Consider the following 27,943-nt stretch of genomic DNA (forward strand, 5'->3'; position numbering starts at 1 on the left):
TACCACGTGTCTGCTTTATTGTTCAGCTTGTGTGAAGCAGTGGATAAGAAGGAATTGGATTGCAAGAATATATGCTGTCAATAAGATTTAGCTTGCATTATCTTTGGAAAGTGATTTTATTAGACTGTGTTATAATAGGAAAACAATCACTGGGTCATATTTGTGAATAAGGCTAAATGATTTATTCTCAGAGGGGCAGCTGTTTTCATGACTACCTCTGAACTGCAGAGCATGCTAATGGTGTATTTTTAATCTTTCCTCCTTTGTATCACTAAATTGTTTAGCTTTAGTGACATTGAACTTCTGGAAGACAGTGGCATTCCCACAGAAGCATTCTTAGCATCATGTTATGCTGTGGTTCCAGTATTAGGTAAGATTGCTAGATTTGCCTTAAATTCATTAGTCTCTGGAATCTGTTTCAATAAAGTTATTTTGTAGTAAAAATACACGGAACTATGTGTACAGTTAGATGACCCTTCTTATCTACCTCTTCATATCACCAGCCACATACAGTTAAAACTGTGTGACCTTAAGCATTATCACATATTTCCATTTCATTTCTAATTATGATTAATAGTGATCCCAGAGGTGTGTAATGAAAAAAGGGAATTCTGTTTTCTAGAAATCATATTTAAGAGCAAAAGTGAAAGTATTAGTAGTTGAAGAACAGATCTTCAAATCCATTAGTAGTATGAAAATGGACACGAATTTGAACAAACTCTGGGAGATAGTGGAGGACAGAGGAGCCTAGCGTGCTGCAGTCCATGGGGTCCCAAAGAGTCAGATACAGCTTAGCAAGTGAACAATAACAGCAACTCTATGAAAAAGCATTTTACCACCTAAAATTTTTTCAGATTAAAAACATTACATATATAACTTTAAGTTTAAATTCCATTGACTTTTTATAAAGCCAGTAATACCAGGAATTGCTACTGTGTTAAAGTTTGCTATAGAATCCATTTAACTATGTATCTCTTTTTTAAGTCAAGGTTTATTTTGCATAGAACTTAACTGTTATGATTTAATGAGTTTTGACAAACGCATCTACTGGTGTAATCCACTCCTCTATCAAGATAGAATATGCTTTCATTATCCCAGAATGTCCCCTATTCCAGTCAGTCCCCAAACTGTCAGTGAGCCCAAGGCAACCGTACTGCTTTCTGTCACTGTGGATTAGTTTTGTGTGTTTTAAGATTGCAAATAAGTGGACTCGTGTTATGTACTCTTACAGGACACTCTCGATGTAAAGTTTTCATCTTTGTTGTTACGTTTATTAGTAACTCATTCCTTTTTATTGCTGAATAGTGTTCCATTAAGGGAGTATACCCCAGTTTGTTTATTCAGTCTTCTACTGATAGACATTTGGGTAATTTCTTATTTGGGGCTTTGTTGCTGTTGTTTAGTCTCTTAAGTCATATCCGACTCTTTTATGACCCCAGGGACTGTGGCCTGCCAGGCTCCTCTGGCCATGGAATTTCCCAAGCAGTAAAACTGGAGTGGGTTGCCATTTCCTTCTCCAGGGGATCTTTCTGATCCAGGGATCAAACCCATGTTTTCTGCACTGACAGGTGGATTCTTAACCACTGAGCCACCAGAGAAGCCCCTGTTTGGGGCTGTTATAAGTGAAATTGCTCTTAATATTTTTGTGTCTGTGGGCACATGTTTTCATTTTTCTTAATAACTTAGAGTGAATTGCTGATTCATAGGGTTTATACCTCTAATTTCGTAGAGAGGTTGTACCCTTGTACACTTCTAACAGTAGTGTATGAGTATTCTGGTTGCTTCACATCCTCACTAGCACTTGATGGTGTCAGTATGTTTGGTTTTCGCCATTCCTGTGAGTGTTCAGTGGTATCTTGTTGTGCCTTTAATTTTTATTTCCCCAATGACTAATGATGTTGAGCACTTTTTCATATATCAACCATTACTGTCTCTTCCTTCGTGAAGTCTGTTCATATCTTTAATTTATTTTTAAAAGTTGGTTAGTTTTCTTTTTATTATTGAGTTGAAAGAGTTATTTGTGTGTTCTGAATAATGTTTCATTGTAGGCATTCTCATTATGAATATTTCCCCCCAGACTGTGACTTGCTTGCTTCTTTTTTTAATGATTTCTTTTGAAGAGTGGAGTTTTTAATTTTCATTAAATCGATTTATTTTATTTCTTTTATAGTTAGTACTTGCAGTATCCTAAGAAATCTTTGCTTATCCCCAGAGTCAGGAAAATACTCTTTGGTGTTGTCTTCTACACTCTTTATTTTTTGTGTTTACATCTGTGATCCATCTTGAAATCAGTTTTCTATGTGGTGTGAGGTAAGGGTTGAGATTCCTTTTTTTCTTTTCCTTTACCTTGTTGTTCAAGAACCATTTTGTTGTTGTTGTTGTAAAAGCATCTTTTCCGTTTATGTTACTTGGCAGTTTTTTGAAAATCAGTTGACCCCATAAGTGTGGATCTGTTTCTGGACTCTCTTCTGTTTCAACAATCTGTTTTTCGTTACCCTAGAATTACAGTATCTTAATTACTGTGCTTCAGTTGTAAGGCTTGAAATCAGATAATGTAAATCATCTTCTTCAAGATGTTTGGCAATTCTAGGTCCTTTGAATGTCCATGTGAATTTTAGCTTTTCAATTTCTATTAAAAAGTCTGTTGGGATTCAGTTGAATCTGTAACCAGTTACTAGGAAATTGATACCTCAAACAACATTGAGTGTTCTATGAACGTGTCTTCTATGAATGTGCCATATCTATTTACTTAAGTCTTTATTTTTCACAGCAATGTTTTGTATAGTGTAAAGGTCTTACAACGTCTTTTGAAGCCACCCAGCTAGCTAAGTCAGTAGGGCATGAGACTCTTACACATCTTTTGTTATGAATAGATTTTAAAATTTTATGTTTCTTTATGCTATCAGGAGAAGTATATCATTTTCTAATTGTTCATTAATAGCATACAGATACAGTTGAGTTGTATATTGAGTAGTTTTTTTATAATCATGAATGAGTTAGTTTTATAAAATGTATTTTCTGTATTTTTTGAAATTATCATTTTTTCCTGTAGTTAATGTAATAAATTACATTGTTTGGATGAATTTAAGCTTGCTATCTTGCTGTTTCTACCATCTTGGCTACTTATTTTGTATTTGTCTCATATATTTTTCCTTGTGTACTCCTTTCTTGATTTCTAGCCAATTAGTTGTTTTTTCATATTCTGTTTTACTTCCTCTTTTAGCTTTTTAGCTACCTTTGTTCTTGCCTTTCTTTTGGATGAGTCATGTATTTTAGAATTTTATTACATTTTGTCTTTTTAGCTATACTCTTTGTGTTATTTTTTTTTCTTTTAATTTGCTCTTCCAACAAAAATATTTAAGTTACTATATATAATTTAAAATTTTCTAGCAGGCATATTAAATTTGTAAAGCAAAACAGATAAAGCTAATTTTAATAATTATTTTATCTAACTTGATATATACAATGTGTCATCTGAACTTGGACTCAGTATAAAAAAATCATTAATGAGCCCCTTTTTTTTTTAATTTTGATACTAAGTCTTTGAAGTCTGGTACATTTATAATTACTGCACATTTCAGTTTGGAATAGATACACTGATTGCCAGGTGCTCAATAGCCACATATGTACTGGCTACCATATTGGACAGTGCAGCCCTAAGGATTACAATATACATTCTCAGCTTACAAGATTATCCTCATGGGCCCGTAAGGCCTCATTGTGTTTACTCATTAAAGAGCAGTATAGTAGAAAAAAGTAATGACAGTGTCCCAAAAATCTTTGAAGCTTATGTTTAGAAAATGATTTAAAAGCAAAAAATGAAAGTTGGGGTGTTATCCATTAAATTTATTTTCCACTTGAAAAAATACCTTTTTCAATGATGTTCTCAATTTTTTCTTCTAGACAAACTTGGCCCTACGGTGTTTGCTCCTGTTAAGATGGATCTAGTTGGAAATATTAAAGTGAGTATACTAGCTTGTCTCTGAAGACTTTATTTGGAGGGAGTAGTTGCATGAAATTGTATTCAAAAACAAATGGTTGTTGAGCTTATACTCAGGTTGAAAAGCATAGGCCAGCTGTAAGAGCTTCTCACAGGAAAAAAAAGTTCTTTAAAAACAGTGCCTTAAAACCCTCAAACTAACTATTTAAATCTGGGTTAAACCCAATAAGAATTCTCAAACAAATAAAACAGATTACTTGGAAAACATAAAGAAGAAGGTAATAGAGGCTTAATTTATTTTAATTTCTTAGAGGCCTGCTTAACAAACTTAAGTAAACAGACTTGCTTGATAGCTTTAGCACTTTTAACTTATTTCTCTGCTTTTCCTGCAGAAAGTAAACCAGAAGTATATCACTAACAAAGAAGAGTTTACCACACTCCAGAAGATTGTGCTACACGAAGTGGAGGCCGATGTAGCCCAGGTTAGGAACTCAGCTACGGAAGCCCTCCTGTGGCTGAAGAGGTGAGGTGGCCAGGGTGGGGCAGCCGGTGAAATCTAGTCAAGTTGAAATGTTACCTGCAATAAAATTGTTAGGTGAAGGAGGCTACTTCTAAGTGGAGGCTGTAACGCAATTGTACAGAAGGCCTGATGAATAGAACGCCAACTTTTTTTTTTGCCTCTGTCTTGATAGTGATAAAACATTGTTTATATTAATAGAATATATAAGATAGGAATCATAAAGGACAGTAAAGCTGATTCATTTGTCTTTAAGTCAGTGGATCACAAACTGTAGCAGCATCAGAATCACCTGGAGAGCTTATTGAAAAAAACAGAGATTGCCCCACCCAAAACCCACAGTTTCTGATTCAGCAAGTCTGGAGTGGGGCCCTGAAATTTGCATTACTGACTAGTTTCCAGATGATGCTGAAGTTGCTGGTCTTGGGACCACATTTTGAAAACCACTGTTTAGGTATTTCAGATAAGAATGATCTAGAGCAAGCTAAAGGGAAATCACAGGGAAGAAACAGAAAGGACAGCCATGTGACTTGATCTGTTTATTGCTGTGCCCAAGATACTGTTGAAAAAGAAGCTTATGTCTGCCATTTTTTCATACCCATTCAATATAAGTGAACTTTGGAAATAATGTTTCCTCCTCTTTTTTGTTTTAGAGGTCTCAAATTTTTGAAAGGATTTTTGACTGAAGTGAAAAATGGAGAAAAGGACATCCAGACAGCCCTGAGTAAGTGTTCTTTACATTTTGATTGATTAATTGACCCGGATGTGGAATGGAGACCCCTGGAGGAGGAGACAGGGTGTGCTTTTCAAGATTTGATTTTGTTTCTTTTCTATTTCATTATTATTGTTTCTTATGTGCTTTGTTAAAAAAGAACCCATGAGATAGTGACCTGCTAATTTACATCTAATTTATTAAAAATCAGTTTATCTTAAAGAAGAGCTAAATTAATAGAGAGCCATCTTTTAATAGGAAAACCTAATATTTTAAAGAAGTTAGTTCTTCTTAAATAAATCCTTATGTGTCATGAGCCTTACATAATTTTCCCAGGCTTTCCTGCCTGGAAACTTGCTAATGTGCCATGAAACAATATAAAGCTGATATTTCTGTAACATTGTATAAAAAATTTAGGTAACTTAATCCTAATACCAGTCTGTTTTTACAGGTCAGGTTATAGAAATTCTGAAAGATTAAAAGACTTGCTAAGACCACAAGGGATCTGGAGCAGGGTCAATTTGAGGTTGCTGTCTCCAGGGTCTTCAAGTTTTCCCACAAAAGGTCTTCTCCACCATCCCTGAGCTACCTGCATTTTGGGGCTTCTCATTCATCCTTGAATTTCGAAGACAGTACCAATTATATTGTCCACTGTGTGTCCTGATTTCAGTACTAAAAGTATATTCACCATGACAATTAGGACCCCCTAACCAGTATCTATCAAATTTTATGACTTTGTGGAGTGATTAAAATCATGGACTTTCTGGTAGTGTTGTGCCCTTAGGCAATTTACTTTTCTGTGCCTCAGCTTCCTCATCTGTAAAATGAGAATGATGATTTGATTTCCCTAATAAGATTATTGTAAAGATTAAGTAGGTTTATGCATGTGAAAAGATTAGAAATTTGGCATATAGTAAGAATTTGAAAGTGAAAGTGAAGTCTCTCAGTCCTGTCCGACTCTTTGCGACCCCGTGGACTGTAGCCTACCAGGCTCCTCCGTCCATGGGATTTTCTAGGCAAGAGTACTGGAGTGGGCTGCCATTTTTTTCTTCAGAGGATCTTCCCAACCCAGGGATCGAACCTGGGTGTCCAGCATTGCAGACAGGTGCTTTACCATCTGAGCCACCAGGGAAGCCCAGTAAGTACTTACAGAGGTTAACTCTATTGCTGTTTATATTCTCATCATCATGACATATGCACAGTTAATAACCTACCAGAAAATGGGGCTTATTTGTCCCAAATCAGAAATGGAAAGTTTACAAAGCTCAGTTGCTAAGCCCTAAATTTCCCTCCAGACTGACTTCTTAGTATGGAAATTTCACACTGGAAGGAAGATGCCACCACTTCCACCTGCAAGAAAATGCAGACGATATGGGGTTCAGCACTGGGTGCCTGGGGGTGCACTCTGCTTGTCACAGAATGCTACTGCTTTGTGATTGCTGGCTGTGTGAGGGGCAGTGCGGGATGCTCATCTCATTACCCCTCTGTTGGAGCTAGGACAGAGGAGAACCCAGCTGCTTACCTTGGAGGTCGAGAGGAAGTTGAAGATAACACCATTTCTGCCTTGCCTCATCCCTGTTTTTCCCCTACCTTTTACTTTATTTGGAGACTGAGCCCAGAGATGTTGACTTTGTGAAGAGAGAGGAGACTTGAAGGGTAAATGCTGCTTCAAAGCCGAAATAATCACAGCCAGTCTCAACTTTTCCTTTTTTCTCTTCCCTGTTGGACTACTTTTAGTGCAAAGGAAAGGGGGACTGTAAACTTGGAGATTTTCATCCTGATGCTTAGGATTATTTCAGAGGTTTTCATGATTTAAATCATCTTTGCTTACAGGGATTCCTAGTTTCCTGCTGCTGTTCAACATGGAGGGAGAAAGCTCCCCTAACTGCCCCCTCCCTTCTGAACACAGACACAACAAGCTTTGTACAAACAAATAGAGCTTTATAAGAAATGTTACACATTAACTACTCAGAACCAATAGGCTCCTTGATGCATTTTCTTCTTTTTGAAATAATAGCCCTTATAAGTAGAACCTTTGTCTAAAATGAGGTGGTTTGGGTATATAGGTTAAAGAGTGGGTATGTGTAATTTATATGACATATATAAGCACATTAGCATACATTTTTTCTTTCTAAAATTGAATTTGAGTTATTTTAATAACAGGTACCATTTATAGAGCACTCAGTGTTGGCATGACACAAGGTTCTCTATAAACATCTTATTTAATCTAAGTACTCCCCTTTTACAGTGATAAACTAAACTTTAGAGAAGATAAGTACTTTCCCTAGGGTCTCAGATCCAGATCAGTGGATCTCAGAGTGGTCCAAGGACAGCAGCATCTGAAAACTTATTAGAATTGCAGACTACTGGGTCCCACCTGACACCTGCTGACTCAGAAACTCCTGAGATGGGACCCAACAGTGCGTGTGATCCCAAGTCATTTAAGTGATTCTAATCCATGCTAGAATTTGAAACCCATTCATCCAGAGCTGGAATGTTGACGCTTACTTGTTGCTAGGCTACATTTGGTTATTTGGGAATTTTGACTGCCTCTAAATGATTATTAAATAAGCAGGAGTAAAAGTACTGAAATTAGTTACCCATAGTATCAGTTAATTTTGCCTCCTTTTCATGATAATGGACTGGTTATCCAATGCCTGAACATTTTTCCTTACCTAGGAACAGCAGGACAATTAGTGGGGATAAATTAAGGATAAACCTTGATGATACTCCCAAATTTGAAATCCATTGCTTGAGACAGGTTTTGAGGTAAATGCTCATAAAACTTGCATAGTCTTAATGGCTTATGATATGTAAAAGTTGGAAATGACAAAATGAAAGTAGTGACATCTATTAAGTTTCTGGAAAATGCATGTATAGTCATTGTATTGCTGCAGTTGTATGACCTAGAATGAGTTTTCAGCATCTGGAAGGAGGCCGTCAGTTTTACACTGCCTCCTTTTGCATTTGAGCCATCTCTTGGATCCCCCATAATGATGATCAGAGTGGAATGTTTTGGGTGGTCTCATGCCAAGAACTGTTCTGAACTCCAGTGTCCTCTGATATTTTCTAGAGATCATTCTAAGGAAAGAGTTGGGTACACAAAGCAAATGTGTTTAACAATACACCTTGTAGCTGAGCCCCTCCATTCACAGATGCCACATCAAAAAGAGGCTTCAGAAAGCATCCTTGTAAGTGAAAGGAAGAAAAGTTGCTCTGCCATTTCATGCACCATTGTACTAAATGTTACATGCTCTGCACTACTCCCTCAGCAGGATAGCATATTGCCACATCCCTCACCTCCGAATGATTTCATAAATGTCAGATAAACATTAACCTAACCAAGATCTCTAGCACAGAATAGGAAAAAAAAAATTAAAGGATACTCAGTTATATAGTTAATATAAAAGGCTTTCACAAATAAGGAGAGCTATACAAGAGAGAGAAAATCAGAACTTGTAATTAGATATTTGACATCAAATCGTAACTTGATCTAACTGTTCTGAAAGTATGGGACATGTGAATGAAGTCATGCCATCTTCAGAACTATTCACAGCATGTGCTCTAATGGCAGAACTGGCTTACAGTACAAGTTTTCATCTCCATGGTGCCTGAAGGTAACAAAGGAAATCTTTGGGTACTTGTTTCATCTCTGTCAACTGGTTATTGAGTTAGCTTTTCTCCACACTATTCATTTTGCCTGAAACTTAGTCACTGTAAAGAATTTGGGGGTTTTCCTAGTAGTAGGTCTTTTGGTGTGTGTGCTCAATTGCGTTCAACTCTTTGTGACCCCATGGCCTGTAGCCAGCCAGGCTCCTCTGTCCCTGGAATTTTCCAGGTGAGAATACTGGAGCAGGTTGCCATTTCCTACTCCAGGATGTCTTTCCAACCCAGGGATCGAACCATGACTCCTGTGTCTTCTGCTTGGCAAGCGGATTCTTTACCGCTGTGCCACCTGGAAAGCCCATTTAAATTATATCGAATATTTATCATTTGGCCAAATATATAAACACAATTCCACCTACTACCTCATGACCCCATTACTTCCAGAGAAGATCTTCATCCAGAATTTGTAGTTTATTATTATAAATGTTTTTATAGATTTACTATATATTTATGTATCCATAAACAGTATCTATAATATATTGCATGTTTTAAACTCACAAACATGGTGTTACATTATACACACTATTCCTTTTTCACTCGGTATATTCAGATTTATTTACTGCTTATTCACTTTCAAACCTTTCTTCGTTCATGATTCTTATCTGAGGACTTCCTGATTTAGCTCATTTGCAGAACTGAGATAATTCATGTTTCCTGAGCTCAGTGAATGATTGCTTTCACGCTTCCTGCCTTTACTTGTCTGCTTCTCAAGCTCTATCTTAAAACTTGGATTTGTATTTCTCCTTTGTCCTCTGTACAACCCAAAGTAACTTTGTAAGTCCTTACTAGTTATAGATAAACACTCTCATGCATTCTGCTTCTGGACAGAATAGCTGTCCATCAGCAGTAATGGAAAGGTTGTTGGTACTCAGATGCTGTAATAGGTTGAGGCATCATTTCTAAATACTTCGTAGAAAGGTTTTGACTAACCATTAAAAAAAATCAGATCAGTGTTGTTTGCATAAATAGAATAAGGTTCCGATTTTTTGCAAGATATGGCTGGGAAAAGGCACATTTTTCATTTTCATTATTTTGTTTTATCACAAAAAATAAACATCAGTTTTGTCAGAATGCTTTAATGTGACAGGAATGCCCTAAGTTCTCATTGCTTTTAGTTTTGTGACCTTGGGCAGGTAACTATCTCTCTGGGTCTTCTGTTTTTTTCATCCATAAAAAAAAAAGAATTGGGCAAGGTGATTGTCAGTGCTTCCTACTCAGAAATTTTGATTCGGTTTCTAAGGAACTGACACATTTAAAAGAACTGGAAGAAGGGAATCATTTATGTCTTTCAGAGGCCAAAAATACTTCAAGATTATAGAACATGCATTATGATAATGAATGGGTAGTTCAGTGAAGATTAATATATTTCATTTTCTAATCTTCTCTAGGTAACCAAAATAGGTCAGGCTTATAGACTTGATCCTAATTTAATGCATCCTCACGTGGCAGGGATATGTGCAGCCCTAGAAGTCACCTAAGGACTTTGGTCAAGTCTTTTTCTTTTGTGAGTTTTATTTGTTGGTTTTCAATTGCAGAAGTGGTCTTCCTAGGCCTGTTTTCAGGACCCAGCCGAAATTCTCTGCTTCCCTCTTCTCCTGTTAGACTGCCTGGCTGGTGTTTTGCCCAGTGGAACTCTTCTCTTGGCAAGATGCAGGCACAGCAAAGAACAGCTGCCTCCTCTAGAAGGACCAGGTGGGATACAGAGAGAGTGCTGCTGGAGAAGCTCTCTCTTCCTTAGACCAGGCTGCCCCTCTTACTTGGACTCACCACATCCTTGTTTTCTTGCTTTCCCATAGAAGGGGGCGTGGAGAAAGGTTTCTGGGCCTTTTTGAGCAGTTGCCTTCACTGGCGAAGGGTGGGAAAGGTATAAAGCCCCTGGGTTGGAGAAGTACTGGATCCAGAGCCCTTGTAAACAGGCAGTTTGGCTGCCAGGTGAGCTCGAGCTGGAGGCTCAAAGGCCAGGCCAGGAGGCACCTGTGTTTGCTACATACTGTAAAGAAAAGTGAGTTTCTCTTTACTTCCCCACCACAATTCCAAATTAGAATGATCATGGCTATTAGTAGAAGAAAGTAATACTATCTGTATAGGAAAGAAGACTTAAAAGAATATACCTCTAGAATGCCCTATGTGGTTATCTCTGGGAGGCATGATTAAATATCTCTTTAGTTCTTCCCTTTTTACATTTTCCATATTTTTAACAATGAACACATTATTTTTGAAATCAGAAAAAAAAAAAAAGGTAGTAAGTTTTATACCTTTTTAAACTACTACTGCGCCTCAGATGGGAAGTTCAGAACCCTTGACATGGCATTAAAAGTTCCTCCCAGTTTGGTCCCATCCCCAGTATCTGCAGCCCTAGTGAATGGTTCTCCCTTCCTGCCACCATCTCCATGTAGCTTCCTCCATCTGCAACTCCAGCCACCACCCTCCTCTCTGCCCTAGCCAGCCTTTGAGAGTCCTCTGGAGAATTCTCTCTGTCCATATTCTCCCAGGCTGGATTCACCTCTCTCCTTTCCTGTAGTACTAGATACAGATGTCTGTTACAGCAGTTGGCAATTTACATAATAATGATTTGTTAAACGCTGGTTCTCTTAAAAGCCCATGAACTTCCTGAGGATAGGGGACTTAGTTTAAATCACCCGGAGATCCATGCTGCCTTGGACAGTAAAGGGCGTGCGATAGGCGCACACTAAGTTCTTATTGATGGAGCAGCTGTTCCATTGTGACTGTCCATGAGCAGATTGTAATGGCACTGAATTTCATCTGCTAATTTCTAATGGTATTTAATAGCTTACATGGATGAGGATCACAAGAAATACAGTTTTCCCACTATACCTCTGTGACTCACCTCTGGATGTTTTCCATGGACCTGTACACTATCTTACCAGCTCAGATGGCTCCGTAGATGGTTGGAAAGTTGATTTTCTTGCTGATTTACCCGAGGCTATGCCTAGTATTTCCTGCCCATCTGCACGTGTACACTTTGTCCGCTAACAGCCCTTTCTTCACTAAGGTCTTATGTACCATCTAAAATGTCTCTGATAACGTCTGTCCCCTTAGAGAATCAGATAGGTGACTTACATTGAAGTGTGACTTACATTGAAGACTTGTATCTTTGACAATGCCCTAGCCTACTCAGACTCTTCTCCTAAGAAAAAAATGGAATTTACTCTTGATTTCTCCTTTAGGCTCTCTCTAAGAGCTGTTCTACACTTGAATTTACTGATTTTTTTTATCATTTCTTCTTTAGCTTTGCAATACTGGATGCTGGCATTTCAACCCATTCCTAAAACTTTAGATAGCCAGGGAAATCTGCTGTTAGAATTCAAATGTACAGTCTTATTTCATAGAAAATATAATGTATTTTATGCAATCTTGAATTGTGTAAAATTGTAGTAAGGTATGCCAAAAGTTCCCTTTTGAATGAATGAAAAGGGAACATAAAGATGGGCACAGTAAAGGACAGAAATGGTATGGACGTAACAGAAGCAGAAGATATTATGAAAAGGTGGCAAGAATACACAGAAGAACTGTACAAAAAAGATCTTAATGACCCAGATAACCACAATGGTGTGGTCACTCACCTAGAGCCAGACAACCTGGAGTCCAAAATCAAGTGCGCCTTAGGAAGCATCACTATGAACAAAGCTAGTGGAGGTGATGGAATTCCAGTTGAGCTATTCCAAGTCCTGAAAGATGATGCTGTGAAAGTGCTGCACTCAGTATGACAGCAAATTTGGAAACCTCAGCAGTGGCCACAGGACTGGAAAAGGTCAGTTTTCATTCCAATCCCAAAGAAAGGCAATGCCAAACAATGCTCAAACTACTCACAATTGCACTCATCTCACACACCAGTAAAGTGATGCTGAAAATTCTCCAAGCCAGACTTCAACAGTATGTGAACCGAGAACTTCCTGATGTTCAAGCTGGATTTAGAAAAGGCAGAGCAACCAGAGATCAAATTGCCAACATCTGTAGTATCATTGAAAAAGCAAGAGAGTTCCAGGAATACATATGCTTCTACTTTATTGACTACGCTAAAGCTTTTGACTGTGTGGATCACAACAAACTGTGGAAAATTCAAGAGATGGGAATACCAGACCATCTGACCTGTCTCCTGAGAAATCTGCATGCAGGTCAAGAAGCAACAGTTAGATCCAGACATAGAATAACAGACTGGTTCCAAATTGAGAAAGGAGTACGTCAAGGCTGTCACCCTGCTTATTTAACGTATATGCAGAGTACATCATGTGAAATGCTAGGTTGGATGAAGCACAAGCTGGAATCAAGATTACCAGGAGAAATATCAATAACCTCAAATATGCAGATGACACCACCCTTATGGCAGAAAGCAAAGAGGGACTGAAGAACCTCTTGATGAAAGTGAAAGAGGAGAGTGAAAAAATTGGCTTAAAGCTCAACATTCAAAAACAAAGATCGTGGCATCGGGTCCCATCACTTCATAGCAAATAGATGGGTAACCAGTGGAAATAGTTCAGTTTAGTTCAGTGGCTCAGTCGTGTCCAACTCTTTGCAACCCCATGGACTGCAGCATGCCAGGCCTCCCTGTCCATCACCAACTCCTGGAGTTTACCCAAACTCATGTCCATTGAGTCGGTGATGCCATCCAGCCATCTCATCCTCTTTCATCCCCTTCACCTCCTGCCCTCAATCTTTCCCAGCATTGGGGTCTTTTCCAATGAGTCAGCTCTTCACATCAGGTAGCCAAAGTATTGGAGTTTCAGCTTCAACATGAGTCCTTCCAATGAACACCCAGGACTGATCTCCTTTAGGATGGATTGGTTGGATCTCCTTGCAGTCCAAGGGACTCTCAAGAGTCTTCTCCAACACCACAGTTCAAAAGCATCAATTCTTCGGTGCTCAGCTTTCTTTACAGTCCAACTCTCACATCCATACATGACTACTGGAAAAACCATAGCCTTGACTAGACAGACCTTTGTTGGCAAAGTAATGTCTCTGCTTTTTAATATGCTGTCTGGATTGGTCATAACTTTGCTTCCAAGGAGTTAAGTGTCTTTTAATTTTATGGCTGCGGTCACCATCTGCAGTGATTTTGGAGCCCCCCAAAATAAAGTCAGCCACTGTTTCCACTGTTTCCCCATCTATTTGCCATGAAGTGATGGGACTGGATGCCATGATCTTAGTTTTCTGTATGTTGAGCTTTAAGCCAACTTTTTCACTTTCCTCTTTCACTCTCAAGAGGCTCCTTCGCTTTCTGCCATAAGGGTGGTGTCATGTGCATATCTGAGGTTATTGATACTTCTCCTGGTGATCTTGATTCCAGCTTGTGCTTCATCCAGCCCAGCATTTCTCATGATGTACTTACTCTGCATATAAGGTAAATAAGCAGGGTGGCAATATACAGCCTTGACATACTCTTTGTTCCATGTCCAGTTCTAACTGTTGCTTCTTGACCTGCATATAGGTTTCTCAAGAGGCAAGTCAGGTGATGTGATATGCCCATCTCTTTCAGAATTTTCCACAGTTTATTGTGATCTACACAGTCAAAGGCTTTGGCATAGTCAATAAAGCAGAAATAGATGGAAATAGTGGTAGACTTTATTTTCTTGGGGTCCAAAATCACTGCAGATGGTGACTATAGCCATGAAATTAAAAGACCCTTGCTCCTTGAAATAAAAGCTGTGACCAACCTAGACAGTGTATTGAAAAGCAGAGACATTACTTTGCTGACAAAGTTTCATCTGGTCAAAGCTATGAGTTTTCCAGTAGTCATGTATGGATATGAGAGTTAGACTATAAAGAAAGCTAAGCACTGAAGAATTGATGCATTTGAACTGTGGTGTTGGAGGAGACTCTTGAGAGTCCCTTGGACTGCATGGAGATCCAACCAGTCCATCCTAAAGGAAATCAGTCCTGAATATTCATTGGAAGGACTGATCCTGAAGCTGAAACTCCAATACTTTAGCCACCTGATGTGGAGAACTGACTTACTGGAAAAGACCCTGATGCTGGGAAAGATTGAAGGCAGGAGGAGAAGGGGACGACAGTGAATCAGATGGTTGGATGGCATCACCGACTTGATGGATGTGAGCTTGAGCAAGCTCCAGGAGTTGGTGATGGACAGGGAAGCCTGGCATGCTGCAGTCCATGGGATTGCAAAGAGTTGGACATGAATGAGAGATTGAACTGAACTGATCCTGAAAGTATTAATGAAGCCTCACCCAAATTTTAACAATAAACATTGATAAGAATTACATCATTTCAAAGCTAGAGGGCTCAAATTAATTGTAAACTGTGTTTAAGCTTGCAGCTATGCGGCCTGGCTGTGTTGCTCAGTAAAATGCAGATACCTGATGTCATTTGGCAGTTCTGTGAGCCACACTGTGTTTTGCTGCATAGGAACTTGTTGTGGTTTTGGTGTCTAGGTCTTTTTTGTTGTTGTTGTCATTATTTTAACCTCTGCTCTTGTTACAATTTAAAATGTCTTTGTATCCTATTATAGTGTCACCCAAGCATTGATTAAATGGCGATGGTGCTTGTAGTAGTGCTGAAACTAGCCCATGAAAACAAACAAGTTTGGAATAAAATGTAGATGTGGTAAAACATGATAAAGAAGGTCAAACAACCCCCATGATATTCTGCGCTATAATTTAGGAATGTGAGGACTCTGTAGACCACTAAAGATGATTCTGAAAAAATAAAATGGAGCATTGAAATAAAAATGCACTGTGGTGATATAGAGCTGTGCCTCCTGAGAGAATGTTTATTCCTGTAGAAAAATCAGTTTTCAGTTTGGAATATATTGAATTATTCAAATCCTTCAGGAACATATCCCTTGCATAAAATGCAGTCATCTTGTTCTTGAGATTATTTTTTGTAATTAAAATTACTATATAGAAGTTTTTTAATCTCCTAAAACTCATTAGGGAAAAAAAAATAGGTTTTTATCTTTAAAGTCTAGAATATGAATTGACTTTTATTAATAAGCCTCACCGGTTACTTTATATCTAGCTTAATAATTTCAAGCTGTTCCATAATAGTTTTCAAAGTTCTAGCTTTAACACTGTATATCCAGGGTTATGGAACATCTAGGACTAACATATGACATCCCAGAATAGAATGTTAGAATTGAAGAGAACCTTAGAGAAAATTTTACAAAGAGGAAAAGAGATGGTTAGAGAGGTTGGCTAAGGGACTGGCTCAGGGTCACACAACATTTCAAAGAACTGCATTTTTCTATTTTTATAGTGTATTTTAAATTATATTCTCCACATGACAATATCCTTTCCTCCCTTTTTACTTCCTTATATGTATTGAATTTTCCAACCATAATAATAAGCCACCGTTCAGCTGTATTGACACAGGGTAAGAGTGGAAGTATCAAAATTTTTTTTCAATTTTTCTTTAAAAAAAAACCTCTGGAGGCTTGTTTTTCCTACTCAGGACTTTTGGAGTATATAATCTTGTAATTAAGTTTTTTCCCTCAGTTTTTAATGCCTATAGGAATATGCTGCTATGTACATTAGAAAGGACATGATGCAAATAACACATCAAATCCTGATGAAATTGTTCCTCACGGAGTATTTCTTCTTTCCAAGATAACGCATATGGTAAAACATTGCGGCAGCACCATGGCTGGGTCGTTCGAGGAGTTTTTGCGGTAAGCAAGCCTTCTGCCTCCTGATGTTCTGATGGTCACAGCAAGGTGTTTTGTTTCGCTTTGTGTGTGTGGTGGTTCTGTTTGCTTTGTTTTTGAGAATAAGAACAAAATGTTGCTTATTTCATTGAAATCTGTAAGTCTGTTGTGTGGAAATGTTGGCAATAAACAGTAAGAAAAGACTTAGAATGTGCTTCACCTTATCTAGTTCCAGGGACCCTGAGATTTGTCTCAGAAGTGGCTGCCTTTCGGATGAGGTAGTAAAGACTGTCAGTGTAGACTAGAGATCACGCTCTGAGGGGAAACCAGGGGTGGTTTCAAGCCCATAGCTCCCTCTGCTGCCTGTCAGGGTCAGGCCTGTTAATTCTCAGATTTTAGTTAGTCTTTTTTCCTCAACTGAATTGTATCTTTGAATATTAACTGACCTGGGTTGCCAGTGGCTAGAACTGGAAGCCTCTTCTTCCCCAGTTATTTCCCTTGTGGAAGTGTTTGTATTTGTGTGTGTTGGCTCCTGTTACCTATTATTCCTTCCTTCCTTGCATGACCTGGGAAGAACACACACCTGAGAATCATATTTCTCAGGTGGACAGATCAATTTACCTGCTTTGTAAAATAGCTGGAGCAGATGGCCCCTTTCTGTCAGCAGTAATATTCTGTAATTCTTCTGTTGGGCGAGAGGTCAGCCATAGTCATGTGCAGCCATGAAAAGGCTGAATCTCATGTCGTGGTACAATAGGAAATGTCAGAGGATTGAAAATAGCTTGCAGATGAAGTCTGTTACTAATTTGCCTAAGTAAGAACTGTTCAGGTCATGATTTCTTAGGAGACTGGTAAAGAAAGTGGGAAGAATTTATGGAAGAAAGCAAATTTTAGTGAAAATGAAACATTTTACTGTTCACTGGACTAGGAGCCAGACCAGTTGCAGCCACAAACTGCTCACATTTACCTTCAGTGGATGTTTAATAACGTAATAATAGCTTCCGTGTGGCTATTGGACACTTAACCATGTATCAGACACTGTGCCAGGTACTTCTGTGTTCATTATCTTTGGGAATCCTTAGGATTAGCTCCCACTGTTGTACAAGTTCAGAACTGTTCATTTCAGTCCCAAAGTGAGGCAGTGGCAGAGCCCAGGTCTAAACCCAAATCTGTCTCCAAGGCTGGTGCTCATCCCACACATCACAGCTCTCCACAGTGAAGACAGAATGATTGAGAAACTGCTAGTGAGAAATTAGGCAAAAGATGCTGCTCCATTCGTCAATCTCCCTGAGTAAATACTGTGATTGCCTGCAGGTGTCTGACGTCCAAGTTCCCTTGGTGAGATGAAAAGCCGGGAAACATTGAGTTGCCTCATTTGTAAGAAAAATAAATGTAGTTTTGTTTTATTTGTTATTCCAGTAGAGAGGGCAGAGTTTAATCCTGAAATATTGATGATCCAAGAGACATTGCCAACAAGCATGAAGCTATAGCAGAAAATGTATCATGAGCATAAGTCTTTGAAAGGACATTTTAACTTACAGCATTTTTCTAAATAATTTAGATTATGTAGTAATTTAGTAATTAATCTAATTTAGTAATTTAGATTCATTGTAAAAATAAAATGTATAGAAAAATAGGGTAAAACTTAAAATTGTCCACAGTCTCACTGCTTTATAATAACCATCTTCAACATTTTTGTGTTTTGCCTTCTTTGCTCTTATTTTCATTTATTTAACATATTCTTTTCAATGTTGTTCTATTTCATTGTGTATATTTATATAAATATCTACTAATAGATATTTATATTTTTATTTTATGTGTATAATTATTATTTTGTATACTTACTCTGTATATGCATGTAAGTTTTTTTGACACTTAACTGGTTGTATAGTTTTGTATTGTTTTTCTCCACTTTTTTAGTTTTTATACTTTCTAGTTGTATTGAGGAATAACTGACATATGTTACTGTATGTTTAAGGCACACAGCATGGTGGTTTGATTTAAATGTATTGTAAAATGATTACCACAATAGGTTCAGCTAAATCCATCTTATATAAATACAAAAGAAAAGAAAGGAAGAAGGAAAAATTTTTCTCCTTGTGATGTCAATTCTTAGAATTTACTCTTTTCACACGTTTGCTCTATATCCAGCAGCAGTATTAGCTGTAGTTGTCCCCACTTATTTTTAGGGATTGCCTAATATTTCCCCCAGTATAGAGGTACCATAATTTATTTGTTCCAAACCTTTGTGTTGGAAATTTCAGTTGCTTCCAAGTTTGTTTTTACAGATGAAACAGCATCTGTTTTTATGCATTTTTGACTAAAACAGTTATTTCCTCAAAATAGATTCCTGGAAGTAGAATAGCTATGTCTAATGCAAAGAACTGAAACCCCAACTTAGAGCACTTGCCGTGCACTGGATGTTGTTTTAGGCGCTTTACTTACATAAAGTTATTAATCTCATAGCTCTGAAGTGGCTTCTCCTATTTTCCCTGCTTATAAACGAAACCTGAAACACATGGGTGTGAGGTATTAACACCCAAAGTTACAGGAAAAGAGCATTTGGAAGACTCTTGATGTTACTGCCAAGAGTTTTTTAATTTGCTGATTTTTAAGAAAATAGATTCTGTTGAGCATTTGGTAACAGCATTATTAATAGAGGAGCTTCCTTTCAGTCTCTCTCCTGTTATTCTCCAAGTCATCCCTACTTCGGGAAGTTTATTGAGTTTTCTAATGTCCTGATTAAAATCATCAGGGGCAGATCTAACTAATCTTGGTTGCTCAGGGAAATATCTTTTACACTCACCGAATCTGACTGACTTAACAGCCAAATATTGGACTTTTATCTTCAAACAGTTATGGTCTGTGGAGCTGATGTCTAGTCTAGGCTCTGTCTCTTTCTGTGGCTCTCTGTTTTGGCTTCCGCTTCAGTTGAGTTCTGTCATTGTTTCCCAAATAGACTCAGCTGCATCATTGTTCCCTAGGAACCTTTGAGAAATGCATTGTTGTGGGCTCCACTCTGGAGAAACTTTAAACATTTTTTATTTTATGTAAATATACGTACGTAGTTTTATTTTGCTTTTTATCACAGAGTCCAAAAAGGTTATATAACAAAAAATGGCAGTTTGTTCCATACTTCCCAGACTCTCTAAAAGAGGCTGCAGCTTTCAAATGCTTTGGCTATTTCTTCCAATACTTCTGTAATTCTAAAACTATTTACTCTTCTCTGTGGCCCTATCCATTTTAATTAATGTTGATTTCTGTTATAGATTAGAGTTTGCCACCTCAGACCTTACTGCCACTACTTCCCCTCCTCTGCCTCTACTTCCCCTGTATAATTATATCACAAGTCAACATGATCATGATGAGCCAAAATTCTATGACTTTTTTTGTTCTTTCTTATATGAGTTTTATATTTTTCTCTGTACCATGAATTCTTTCACATCATCATCATTTTGAACTTACAAATGTATTGGACTATCTGTATTTTTTTTAGAACTTTCTAAACTCTTATTCCAGTCTGATTTGTTGTACTGCTGTTGTCCTAGAACTTTTGTTCATAAATTTCCCTATACTGAGTCCCCACCTCACCTTAATTTTATTTCCCAAGTCCTGTGACTTCCTATTTCTTGATCTAATCCCTTTTTTTTGATGATATCCAAACTCTAGTAGCTTCCTAAAAAAAAGGAGTGCAAGGGAAGTAAATTTTTGAGTTCTTGCATGCCTGAAATTGTCTTTATTCTTCCCCCTTTTTCCTAGAGTGTTGCTTTGGCTGGTGTAGAATTCTAAAGTGAAAGTTGCTCAGTCGTGTCCAACTCTTTGTGACCCCGTGGACTGTAGCCCACCAGGCTCCTCTGTCCATGGGATTCTCCAGGCAGGAATAGTGGAGTGGGTAGCCATTCCCTCCTCCAGGAGGTCTTCCCAACCCAGGGGTTGAACCCGGGTCTCCTGCATTGCAGGCAGATTCTTTACCGTGAACCACCAGAATTCAAGGTTAATAGTAATTTTCTCTCAGAACATTGAAGGCAGTCCTCTGATGTCCTCCAGCTTCCAGTGTTACTACTATAAAACCTGTAAAATCTAATGTGTGTAAACCGCTCCTCACCTCCTCCTAGATGCTTTTAGGATCTATTCCTTATCCCCACCTTCTAAAATTTCACCATGTTTGCCTTTGGGTCTTTATCATTCATTTTGCTAAGCATTTGACTGGGTCTTTAAATCTGGAGACTCATATCCTTCTGTTCTGGGAGATTTTCTCTCATGATATTTTTGGGCAGTTGCTTTTCCTCCGTCCTTTGCTCTCCCTTATACCCCTACCATTATTTGAGTGTTTATGATGTGCCAGGTAGTGGAGTAAACGCATCCTGCATTCCCATTAATCCCTCAAACAAGGAAAGTGCTACCAGTCATCTTCTGCGGACAAGGAGACTGAGGTTCTAATTTAGTCCCCTTGCTTAAATTCCTCAAGCTAACCTGTAAAAGAGTTGGGATTCAAGTCCAGGTCTCCTCACCTAGAGGCTGTGCTTTAACCACTGCATAATGCCAGTCACTCTCCAGTTGCAGAAAGGGAGAGGGTTGATTCTCAAAGACTTTCAATATAAGGAAGCTCAAGAAAGCAATTGCAAGATTTTTTTTACAATCTATTGAAGATTTTAAAAGCCTCCAGAGAGCTCAGGGGAGCCAAAACTAGTAGATGCCAGAGAACAGATTTCAGGACGCTTAGGGAACAGTTGGCCTGCAGAGAGAGGGGAGCTGTAAGGAGCTTAGGAAATCTTTCTTCAGGGAAGCAGTGTGGTTGGTGGTGTGGTTGAAAAAGCAGAGAGATGATCCTAAGTTCAGATCCTGGCCCTGGCACTCATTAGCTGTGTGATTTCCATATGTAAAATAAAGGATATAGATTGTACAGGGTTCTTACAAAGATTAGCTGGGATAAAATACGTTAAAGCATCAGCATGCAAGCAAACCATAAATGTTAACCCCCTTCATTTTTAGAAAATGTTCACGAATACAAAGGAAATCTCTACATAAAGGTGAATGGGACATAGGTAAAGAAAGTGTGTGGAGATGAGATATAAACAGGATGATGAGCTGCTCCACCAGGCTGGCCATGTGCCAACAAAGACTGTGCAAGCAGCATGCGTGCAAGTCATTCTTAGCACTCCACGGGAAGAGACTGGATCACTGTGAATGAGAAAGTTTGAGCTTTTCTCAAACTGTTCTCCTCTCACCATTCCCTGACTTGATGGGATTATTCATCCTCAAGATAGCCCAAGAAGATATGTGCTTCTTCAAGCATTAAAGTGATTTGGTTCTTGAAACATAATTGAAGAGTCCATGAACTGAAAGAATGCGTGCCTGTTTTTTCACTCGCTCGCCTCAGCTCTGTGTATGTGTGTGACTGTGTGCACGCATGTGTTTGTGCATGAGTATAATGTGCAAGAGAGCATGTCATGGTGCAGCTTTTCACGAGCAATTCTTTTGCAGTTAGCTCTGAGGGCAGCTCCATCCTATGAAGATTTTGTGGCTGCATTAACCATTAAGGAAGGCGACCACCAGAAGGCAGCTTTCAGTGTTGGGATGCAGAGGGACCTCAGCCTTTACCTCCCCGCCATGGAGAAGCAGCTGGCGATACTGGACACTTTATACGAGGTCCACGGACTGGAGTCTGACGAGGTGGTATGACATCTGCAGGGTAGCGCTGCCTCCTCACTTCAGGGAATAAAGTTTGCTAAAGTGTTTTGTTGCCCGACTTAAATTTCCAGCAGCAGCTCTAGCCCTCTCCAATCTCTTACTTGGGGAAAGGAGAGGGGAAGGAAAAGCCTAGTGCTTTTATATATAATTTTTTCAATGCTGTATGTTTTGTGTGTTTAAAAATCAAGGTGCTATATATTTAGTTCAAAAGGCCTCATGGAAAAACAAATTGTAGCTGTTATATAGATGTGAACAGCAAGTTATAAGAGCAGATTTGACAATGAATTTGTTAGTATTAGGTTTTGTTTTTAGCTTTTAGTTTTAATGGGCCACCCAAACCCAAGCTGAAAATGAGCAATTTTCTGTATCAAGGACTATAACTCATAGCCATTATTTCAGTCAACTTAGAATTAGTCTAAAATTTTCAAGGAGTTAAGCCCCTCTGTTGAAGCTATTGAAAATGTAGAGTTTGCTATTCCTAGGTGTTCTGCAGAGAATTCTCTTCTCTGTGGCTCCATGGGCCAGAAGAACCTGTGTATTCAACACATCCGGTACACTGGTGACCAAGCAGTGCCATCTCTGAAGAGATGAGTGGTATGGCCTTGCCCCGAGCCGGAGGATAGTATGGGAGAGGTGGGTGGGTCATCTGAGGTGACCCCTGTGCAGTACACACCCTTCACCGCCTACTTTCCCCTGCATCATCTCAGTTGGACATCACAGCAAAACCATGGTATTCAGGGATTATTATTAAACTTCATAAGTAAGGTTTAGAGGTCAAGGGATAGGCTCAGTCACACAGCTGCTAAATGGAGGAACCACGTGATTTCCATGTGTGACCTGGACCACATCAAAATTACATGGAAAGCTTGTTTGAAAATTAAATTCCCAGGCCTTACCTTGACCTGAAGAACCAGAATTGTGGGAGTAGGATTCAGGATAATAAACCTTGAGTTTGAATAAATTTTACAAGGTATTCTTGTGCAACAGGGTTGAAGAACTATGAGATTAAATTCTAGTTTATGGAATTCCCAGTCTTCTGCATGAACTAAATGTTTGTATCCTTTCTTGGAAAGAGGAGAAGGCTATCATTGAAGTGAAGTAGTTAAAAGGAGAGTGAGACGTGGAGCGAGTTTACTCAGCAGCTTTCTTAACCGAACATGCAGACCTTGGTGTTGTCCCCGGGGGCCGCAGTTCCGAATGTGCTCTCTGACCAGTCTTGGCTTAATCACCAATGGTGCAGAGCAAGCTAAATGCAGCTGCTTATCTGTCTCAAGAGTTTTGGGACCATGTCACAGTTTAAAAGTGGGATTTTTAAGTCTTTCATGAAACAACCCGAAGAGTGTGATGTGATGCCAGGACTGTGGCCTCAGTCCCTCAGTAAGTCAGCCTGCCAGGAGTGGGCGTGGGAGAGAGGCCACGGGTGCCTTCTGTGCCAGAGGCTACTAGCTTAAAGTCGCTGGAAGGAAAGGTCCAGCATGAGCTAGCTCCCCGGCTGTAAGTGGTGTTCCTTTGAGGGGCCCAGGGGATGCTGCTCCGAGGGCAAAGAGAACCCTCTCCTTGGGTGAGAGGTTGCTGTGGGGAAGGGTACTGATTTGGTCTTTTTGTCTGTCTTTAAACAAACGAGTGGGCAGTTAACGTAGCTCAAATTATTGAATTGGGTACTCTGCACAATAAGGACTTGTGGAAAATGCTTAAACTTTAGAAAAACAGCATCGGATATTTTAAGGCTGGAGAGAGAAACAGTGCTGAAGTGACATTGATTCTTTCATATTTTAGCACTTGCTGTTGGCAGCTGCCAAGGCATGTGTGTTGTCTCCTCCACTCCCACAAGTAATTAGCGTGCATCTCCTTCTCTGGCTAGTGTGGGCATGATAGCAGGACTCGGGGATAATTTAGACTTCCTGCCCTTCACAGAGCCTCCTAAAGGCAAGGAAAAAGCCACCTGCCTTTGCTTTACGTTGAGTGAATGCACATCAGCTATTGTGCCATCAGGTGGGGAGGCTACCTGGAGACTGTAAGTGTTGTGAAGCATGACCATTTTGAGCAAATGCTGGTGCTTCCTGTCACCTCAGGTGAACTGCTATGGTCCCTGGCAGAGGTGGGCTCATGGAATATACCTCAGATTTTCCACCAAGGCTCTGAATACACACAAAAAGAAAGCTGCTCAACATAACCATTTCACATTTATATAGGTACTGCCTTGGTATATATGATCCAGTTTTCTGGAGAAGATTTCATATTATCTGGGATCTTTGATCAGAGAAGCTTGAGTAACTTGAATAAGTCACATTATCTACTCAACACTTTTCCAGCCCTGCAGAAAGGGAGTAATGTTTTTCAATAGATATTTTCCTTACTGCAGCATGTTAAGTTTACCTGAGATGCATAAAGCTCTGAAAATTGAACTATCATCATACTAGATGATAAATTCAGTTTGACCTGAAGCTTGGCACAGTCAGAGCTTTATCCTGGAACTATACTATTTGCTTCTCCATTTTACTTAAAATCACAATTTGTGCTAATTTGCATTTACTATCTAAGAAGAGGACAAAGAGAAAAGAGAGTTAAGGCTTTCTCTTCAGAATCCTCCCAGGATTCCTGGGGCTTCCAAGCTTTCTTTCATTCTGACAGAGGAGATGGGAAAATGGTATTATGTTTGTTGGTGGAGTAATCACCTTGCTCAAACATTTTTAGGATTCCCTTTCTAGATTAACCTTTAGAGAGATCTTGAAGGAAAATAAAAGGTAATGTGTCTTCTAGGTATCATTAGAAGCTAATAAGTAGCATTTGAACAATCTCTCACAAGGTACTTTGATACATATAATTTCATTCATGTCTATACTTCTTCCCACGGCAGAAGCCAGGCCTTACACTTAGGAGGGATTAACGTGTGTTTGTCTAACTGAACAAAACAAAATCCTTTCAATGATGGCAATTTTTTCTCCTTTGAAAGCAAATTTGATTCATTATATCTAATCTTGGCAAAAATGCTAAGTTAGAGGGGGTACCTTTTGGGGAAGAAACCACCTTGTGTCTATGAAGTGCAGATGATTTTCTCATCACCTCTTGATCCAGCTCTACAGGAAGTTTAGAAGTGGGGCTCTTGGAATGTTGAGCACATCTATGCCCAGGAAATTGACTTTGAAAGGCAGCATTTGTTAGGATGAATAAGTAGTGACTTCAGGGGCCTTGTCATCATTATTTGTGTGTCATTCTGAATATAAATCCTCCCCAAATATCATATTCCATGATGAGGGATCTCCTTTTCTAATTGTTGTGAATAGTGCCCTCATCAGAGTACCAAATCCATCCCTTTTTAAACTGTTTTGCTCCATTCTTCAGCAGCAGCTTTCTAGCACATATGTGGAGCATCTGGCACAGGCCTAGCCAGGGTCAGGTGCCCAGCCTATAAGCATTCTCTCTTAGTCTGCAAGAGCTTCTTAAAGAACCTCTGTCCCAATGTATAGCTGTGAAGCAGGTGACCATATGGTGTGTACCATCTAGGAAAAGTGATATGTTATTAGATAAATGCTGCTGGAAAGATTTGCAGTCTTCTCTTTTTGATTATTAATTACACACACACACACACACATATCCATCCCTAAAGTTAATGCTTTTAGTTTTCTATTTTCGGAAAAGTGTTTTTAAGTAGGAAAAGCTTGTGGTAGGGACCAATAAATAAATTACGCTTTTCTTTATTAAATTTGAAGTAAACTAAAAGAGCTGAAGCAAGAGGTATCTTATTAAAGAAACCAAATCTGATGGTGAAAAATCAGAAGAAATATCATTTAAGTCAGTAAAGAAAGTCAGAGGGTTATGAGCAATACAAGATGTGATTTGGGGAGCTTTCTGGAAGAAAACTGTTCTTAGGTTTTTTTCCTACTAAATGACCGTGTACTGTAGAAGTTAGTTCCATGATGGTACATTTCTGAATCCCTTGCTTCTGATTTTAGTTGTTTTTTTTTTTTTTTTTAATAATTATTCAGCTTTCCTGTCTTCATGTTTGATTTCTTTTTTTTTTTTTAAGTGAACCTTTAAAATTTTTTTTAGATTTAGAATTCATGGGTACAGTACATTCTAAGCCATTGTTCTGTTAGCTGAGCTCACGTGTTTTGTCTTGGAATGCCTGACTTCCATGCTCTTTGTGATCTGGTGGAGTCTGTACATGAGCTTCAGTGTCAACAGCAACCCATGTCCCTATGACATGCATGTAGAGTGCTTTACCTGGAAACACGCTCTGCTTCCGGGCAGCCCTTCATTGTCTGCAGTTGCTTACTCAGGGGTTCATAATAATGACATAAAAATCCCCACTAGCTGTCTAATAGTATTTTAAGACTGCTTATCTATTAATAGGGTGTAAGGGTCCTTTCAGCAATTCCATGAGCATACTGTTCACTGGACCTCCTCTGGAAATGCCCCCAGACCTGTCCTGGCACAGGCAGTAGCCTGCGTACAGAGGCCATCTGCACGATTTCTCATCGCACTGCTGCCTCAGGGCACTTGGAAGTGACCCTCAGCAGTACAGTTGACACAAGCATTGATCCTTCTTCTGCACTGTTTCTGTATAACCTTTCATTTCAAAAGGAAAAAACATAGCACTACTCTGCGGAGCAGAAGTTTTCCAAATTCTTTGGTTACCCTTTTTAATCAGTTCTCTTTCAGAGTGAACACATGTTCTCAGCTACACTATGTGAGAACACAAGAAAGAGACCTTGCTTGTTCTAAGCACTAGACTTTCTATTTTATGTATTTTAAAGTCCGATCGTATTTCCTCCCAGACTTTGTAAACAGAAACCACTCTGGGATGGTTGGTACCCCTAGCAAAGCTGATCTCATCCACAGATTCCCACATATCTGTGTCTATTTATAGGTGTATTATGGAGTCAGTTGTGACAAGAAGGGTGATCTGGAAGTAATTCTGTTGCTTCCCAGAAGGCTAATGAGCCAGTCTCGTGGCATGTTTGATGCGTGAGTCCCCGGTGTCATGACAATTTCACTAGAATGTCAGTAAGCAGCCCAACTACCTCATGTGAAATTGGCTGTGGACAATCTGTGTCAGATGAGACATGTGTTAAGGTTGATTTAATCTGGTTAATAGAATGGACAACATAATGTCTCTGTAAAGAAGAAACACATTAGACCAGATGCCAAAGGCTACTATGTACATAGATTTCCTTGGATTGCTTTTTAAAGTCAGTGTTTAATTCTGCCCCCAGTATTCTCATCTCAGTTGGTTGTGATTTCATGGATCCATGCACTTTGAATATCTGTCACATGCAGTCCTATGTTACTTGTTCTTGTCCTTCAACATTTTGAGTGAGCATCATAATGACAGTAGAAAGAAAGTGACTGGTGGTTTGTTGATTCCTTAATTTTAATGGACATTTACTTAGAATATAATGTGTTGGAGCCTTTAAGGATCAACTGGATAAATGAGAATTTCATGTTTAGGTTTCATGTAAAACTCTGTCCAAGTTCATACTCTGTATTTTGTGGGAAGGGGGAACAAGGGAGGGATTTACTTTTTTTGCAAAAGTATTTGAAAACATTTGTCAGATTTTATATTCATTAGTTATAATAAACTTATTTTTCAAGTATTTTATCAAGTGCTTCTCTGGAAGATTTTTGTGTGGGGTTTTGTTTAGTGAATATACCAGTAATAAGTATCATTTACTGGAACACATACTACTTGCCAGGCATCATCCCAAGCTCTTTACAGATATTAATTCACTTAATCCTCCTAATCAGCTTTTAGGGCCAGTACTGTTATTAACCTGAAGTTACAGATGGGAAAACTGA

The 27,943-nt window shown here is 38.9% G+C and overlaps 1 protein-coding gene across 5 annotated transcripts in view; it reads left to right on the forward strand.

Moving 5' to 3' along the window:
- PLEKHA8 (pleckstrin homology domain containing A8) overlaps nt 1-27,693 on the forward strand; it is a 94,973-nt gene extending 67,280 nt beyond the window's left edge. For 2 of the 5 annotated variants that reach the window (XM_070369476.1, XM_005901401.2), the window contains exons 9-14: nt 285-370; nt 3,904-3,962; nt 4,333-4,463; nt 5,111-5,181; nt 16,416-16,477; nt 21,938-27,693. In XM_070369476.1, the coding sequence (XP_070225577.1) occupies nt 285-370; nt 3,904-3,962; nt 4,333-4,463; nt 5,111-5,181; nt 16,416-16,477; nt 21,938-22,135 (607 nt within the window). In that variant the 3' untranslated portion in view covers nt 22,136-27,693. The other 3 variants (XM_070369475.1, XM_070369474.1, XM_070369477.1) reach the window with 3 other exon arrangements.
- The last annotated feature ends 250 nt before the right edge of the window (nt 27,694-27,943 follow it).

The sequence above is a fragment of the Bos mutus genome, chromosome 4 (genome assembly GCF_027580195.1).
Source record: "Bos mutus isolate GX-2022 chromosome 4, NWIPB_WYAK_1.1, whole genome shotgun sequence".
Taxonomy (NCBI): Eukaryota; Metazoa; Chordata; class Mammalia; order Artiodactyla; family Bovidae; genus Bos; species Bos mutus.